The sequence below is a fragment of the Quercus lobata genome, chromosome 7 (genome assembly GCF_001633185.2).
Source record: "Quercus lobata isolate SW786 chromosome 7, ValleyOak3.0 Primary Assembly, whole genome shotgun sequence".
NCBI lineage: Eukaryota > Viridiplantae > Streptophyta > Magnoliopsida > Fagales > Fagaceae > Quercus > Quercus lobata.
The window spans coordinates 45,033,572-45,039,044 of record NC_044910.1 but is presented as its reverse complement, the minus strand read 5'-3'; the positions used below and the strand labels follow the sequence as shown (position 1 = coordinate 45,039,044).

The following is a 5,473-nucleotide window of genomic DNA, read 5'->3' as shown; positions in this document are numbered from 1 at the left end:
TTGTTTGGGAGTCCAAAGACTTAAGAGGCACGTCCCAGAGAGGTAACTAATGCGTGACTGACACGTACGAGAGTACGCGGTTTACGCGGTTTGCTGAAGAGTCTCCGGGACCCACCGAAGAATTAGAAACAAAAGCAAATGCAATGCAATGCTTTGTTTTGTTCTCGGAACCCTCTTACCTTTGACGATTTCTCACCTGTCTCTTTCTTTTTTTTTTTTTTTTGTTTCAAATCAAATCCTTCTCAAACGTTTGGTTATTAAAAAAAAAAAAAAAAAATCCAAATCCTAAGGTTTTAAATCAAAATCAACCCCTCTCTCTCTCTCTCTCCGTGAAATCAATTTCGAGGGACAGTCCAGATCCAATGGCTTCTGCTGCTCAGGACTTGAACAAGAACGATAATCACGAGGAATCTAGCCCTCTCTTGGCTAAGCAAGAACAACAAGAAGATGGAAAGAAAACCACCAAGCTAGTTGAGACTAATAAGTCTGATAAGGTTGAGACTAAAAAGTCTGATAAGGTTGAGACTGATGCGAAAGCTCCGGCTCCGGCAGTCGGATTTGTCGGCGGGTACGCTTGGACCGCCGATGGGCTTCCGTTAAGGCACGGCGGCAGCGTCGTTGGCGAGCCCATGGGCCGTTCTCAATGGAACTCCAGCCTCTGCTGTTGCCTCGGTCGCAACGACGAGTTCTGTAGCAGCGATCTTGAAGTTTGTAAGTCTCTCTTTCTTAATTTTAACAAATACCCGTTATGTCTTCCATACTTGCAAAATTTTCATGTTCATTGCGGATCAATAACTATCTCTTTTATAAAATGTTTGAATTTATGGATGGAATATGTAATTCAACGGACAAATATTATGTATTTTGAAGCTAAAATATTGGCAAATTATAATTTAAAAACAAATTTATAATGCTTTCTTTTTTAATGCAATCGGATTTGAATCAGTGTTGTGGAGTCAACGATCGTAATTTTTGCTTGGACAGTTTTTTTTTTTGGTTATAATCCTTTCTTCTTTTATATGTTATAAGGATAAGAAATCAAGCTCGGACTTCGGATTATATGTTTTGTCTTTGTGTTTGATTCTTTAGGAAATCCCATGTTATATTTTTGAAAAGAACATGAAGAATTGGACATTCCTGGATTAATTGTAGGGATAAATGAGAAAGCTTGCAATCCTGTTAATAATACATTACATGAGTTGATCTTGATTGTTGTTTGACAAAATTCCGAACCTGTTACTATGTTGCAATTTAATCTTTCGATGCTTTGGCAATGTCAACAGTTTTGGATTATGAGGTTTTCTTTGTAAATTGATATGTTTTTCAACTGCCATTTTTTTCAACAATTATTCTTTTCCTTTCTTTCTTTAACGATATGATGTTGGGGTAGGTGTTCTTGGAAGTTTTGCTCCTTGCGTGCTGTATGGAAGCAATGCCGAGAGACTTGGATCTAATCCTGGGACTTTTGCTAATCACTGCTCAACCTACACTGCTCTATATTTGATTGGAAAAATTGTTTTTGGTTGGAACTGCCTTGCGCCGTGTTTTTCATATAATAGCCGTACTGCTATTCGTCGGAGGTTCAATCTAGAGGCAAGTTTCTCTCTCTCTCTCTCTAAAAACAAAAAAATAAAATCCCTGATATGAGCAGTGGCAGTCTTGGTCTGCCTTTGAGGTGAGCAATGACAGTTATTGTATATTCTTATGAGATGCATGGTATCAATCGTTGTCTCTCGTTTGAGTTTTCTATCTTTCTTAAAGTTCTGATAAATATCACTTATTTCTATGAAAATGGTATCAATGTGTCATTGGGGGGAAAAAAAAAAATTCAATTCCAATCGGTAAATTTAAATCAGTTTCAATACAAACCTAGTTATGTAAGCTGAAATTATAACAATTTAGACTTGCTTCTGGTTCTTAATATCATTTTGTAGTTTGCTATTAATGATTTCAGAATTGTTTTAGCAACATATGGTTTCTGAATTTTCAAAAGGCTATTATTTTAGGTAGTCATATGTTTAATAGATGGAAAGTAATATCAAAAGGTGTCCTTTTAATTATGTAATGTTGGTTACTTATATATATATATATATATTTTTTTTTTTTGATAAGTGTAATATTGGTTACTTATCATTAGACTTAAATCATCTCAACTTAAACCTGGTTGTGTAAGCTGAAATTATTAATGATTCAGAGATGCAGATAGTTCTATATATCATTTATAGTTTGCTATTAGGGAATTCAGAATTCATTTAGCAGGTTATGGTTACTGAATTCGTTAAGTCATTAATGAAGCAATTCTTTTTGAAAAATTTCCAGCACATTTTTTGGGGGGATTATGATGTTTTCTAAAATTTGGGTTAGTCCATTGCATTTTATGTTGGAGTTGGGATTAGTACTTTCTTTGTATATGGTTTTTATAGAGTATATGTCTTGTCATTGACACATTTTTTAGCATATTAGGATGTAAGCAACTGCCTTCATTGGTATTTTCTTGTGGTGATCATGGTCTTGTGCTACACAGATTTGGGTGTTACATATATTCTGATTATTTTCTATATTTGATCTACATCAACTTGCGTGGGCTGTCTTACAGAACCTATTTAGATAAATACTCTGTTTTTCCATCAAATATATACACACACACGCGTGCACAGAATCATTGGATATCAATGTATTTTTTCATAGCTAGGTAAATATCTCTCTGAATGTTCTTGGATCAAAGGTGCTACATAGCTTGGTTGGTAAAAGAAAACAATAAAATCAACATTGATAATGTTAATAAATTTGATGGACAATGCCTCTCAGTCGTGTTCTTTCATGCACTTCAATAAAAGTTAATTTGTGTACAATTCTCAACATTTTTATCCTTGGGCTTTGTAGTTTTGCTTCTCCTTATTTTACGTAAGCTATTTGAATTATAATTGTATTCTCATTGATAAAACAATAACAATAAGAATTATAAAGGAGAGCCCAAGTTGGAGTTTTTCTTGATTTGTGCACGGTTTGATTGATCTCATGTGTGCGGTCTTGAAAATTGTAACTCCCTTCTAGATTTCACATATTCTCTCAAATTTTGTGCATAATTCTTTTAGGTAATGTGTGCTCATCATCATGAGCATTAATAATCTATTTTATTAATAAATTATTGTTACTTGTATATATATATGGAGAGCTTTTGATTCATGTATTCATTTTAAATGATAAACAGGGCAGCTGTGAGGCACTTCATGGTACATGTGGGTGCTGCGGAAGCTTTGTAGAGGATGAGGTGCAGCGTGAACAATGTGAGTCTGCATGTGACTTTGTGACTCATGTCTTCTGCCACCAATGTTCTCTTTGTCAGGAAGGTCGTGAGATCCGTCGTAGGATGCCTCATCCTGCGTTCAATGCTCAACCATTCTTGGTTATGATTCCTCCAGTGGAGCAGGCCATGGGCCGTGGGGCCTGAGAGCTTCCTGTCTCAGCATGAAGGAGTTTTACTATCTATATGTAGCATCAGTGCAATATGATACCATGGAACTCTTTAAAGTGCATTTGCATTATCTCAGCCACTTAGGCTTCTCTGCTTTGTTTTGTCGAACACCCATAAATAAGATACAAAGAGAATGTGCACTTAACATATATATTATGTTTATAATACATGATGTTTGTAGATGTCTATTGTTTTCATTACATCGTGATGACATAATTCTAGATACCGAAAGGCTTTCTTGCGTTTTGTTGTAATTTAGTTTGTAAAGTGGATAGAATAAGTGCAAATTCTTGCCTTACGAAACTGGTTAAATGATAGGTGCTGGATAATTTGTTGCTTGAGGAGTTCAGGTTCGGTAGCTGTAGAATTTGAATTCTTTCAGCTGAAAAATTCTTCAAAATTATACAATTTTGATCCTACTTCTATATATATATATATATATATACACACACACACTATAACATTATCTTTAATTTTAAAAGAATGGTTACAACTTCGCTCAAACATGGTTGTAATTAATGGTTACAACTTCACTCAATTTCTTTCCATTAGATGAGAATTTTGATAAATTTATCATTATATTACATTTTCTTATTATATCATTCATGTTTGCAAAATTTCCAGAGGATAAAATTTAATAATTATGTCATCAATTAAATATTTAAATAAAAAATAAATTTATGGATTGAATAGTAAATAACATTTAATTAGTTTGGTGGTAATTTTCTCCAGTCATGTTATTTTCTAATTTATATATATATATAGTGTAAGGACTGAAATTGGATTGGTCCCAAAAATGGATTGGACTCAAACTCCAGCGGCCCAAACAATAAATTTGTAGAGCATGGATAGAAGAACTAGACCTATTCTAAAAGAAAAACGATTAGATTTAACGGTTCAAGACTGTTAGATACAAGTAGTTACAAGTAAGACTAGAAAATCTATCATCGGAATAGCTCTAGTAATTTGTATCCTATGGATTTGTTGAATAATAAAATTGTACAAGAGTTCCAGTCCTGATTTTTGATTTTTTTTCCCCCTCTCCCTTTCGTATGTCTTTCTATGTTATATATCCCAGCTTTGGTGTTGTCCCTACCACACACGTGTAGGTTAGATTCAAGGTACTTGTTCTTATCCCATCTAGCACTTCCCAGAACCATCAACTAGTAGCTGTAAGGCTGCTTGATCACTGTTCAGGTGTCACTTCCACATTAATGCGGCCAGAGAATTAGTTGGGAGTCATTTAATGTGGAGGTAGCAGCTTTTTGAAGATATTTCTTGTCCTTCTCCTTTCTTATCCCTTGGCCGACGTCTAACCCTTAGTGATGATGTAACTCCGAAGCAAGTCCGTGATGATATGACACTCAAATCGACCTCGGACACATGTTGCCGAGAGGGTTTTTGTTCTCGAATGATTATTGGACCTATCTCATATTGTCTCTACTCCTCTCTTCATTTTGTTCCCCTCATAATCTTATTTGGACCTCTTCAGATGGTCTAACGTCCTCGAATTGGGCCATAGGCCCAGTTAATACTGCCTTAACAATATTTCCTAATTAATTAGCCCCCACATATAGCAATAAATTAACTCATATATTTTGACCATTTATGCTTAAGGATTTTTTTTTTTTTGGTTCTTTTTTTTTTTGGCTATTTATATTGCAACATTTTTATTTTGACCCTTTATGTATGATTCTTTTTTCACATCGGTCATGTTGTTAATTTTTGTTAGAAATCTTCGGACACCTAACATTATATGAGTGAACGCCACCATACATTTAACTACTGGATTACTAACAAAATGAACAATAAACATTTAAATCTTTATTGTTCATCTTTTCAAAAAAATAAAATAAAATCTTTATTGTTCATAGTGATGACATAATTCTTCATACCGAAAGGCTTTTGGCTATAAGAGAAGCCAATGATTTGTCCACCTCCGGGAATCCCAAATTGGACACTTGCTGTCTTCTGTCTTTTTTTCATGCCCAGTGCCAA

At 34.5% G+C, this 5,473-nt stretch overlaps 1 protein-coding gene across 1 annotated transcript; it reads left to right on the top strand.

The window, feature by feature from the left end:
• The first annotated feature begins 256 nt into the window (after positions 1–256).
• LOC115953345 (cell number regulator 8-like) lies at positions 257–3,675 on the top strand. The gene is made up of 3 exons (XM_031070962.1): positions 257–711; positions 1,391–1,593; positions 3,212–3,675. The coding sequence occupies exons 1-3, from the start codon at positions 363–365 to the stop codon at positions 3,449–3,451; spliced, it is 792 nt and encodes a 263-aa protein (XP_030926822.1). The 5' UTR covers positions 257–362; the 3' UTR covers positions 3,452–3,675.
• Positions 3,676–5,473: the final 1,798 nt, after the last annotated feature.

Coding starts and splice junctions, on each gene's coding strand:
- LOC115953345 (XM_031070962.1), top strand. CDS start 363: ATGGCTTCTGCTGCTCAGGACTTGAACAAGAACGATAATCACGAGGAA. Junction 712..1,390: donor TAGCAGCGATCTTGAAGTTT/GTAAGTCTCTCT, acceptor ATGTTGGGGTAG/GTGTTCTTGGAAGTTTTGCT. Junction 1,594..3,211: donor GTCGGAGGTTCAATCTAGAG/GCAAGTTTCTCT, acceptor AATGATAAACAG/GGCAGCTGTGAGGCACTTCA.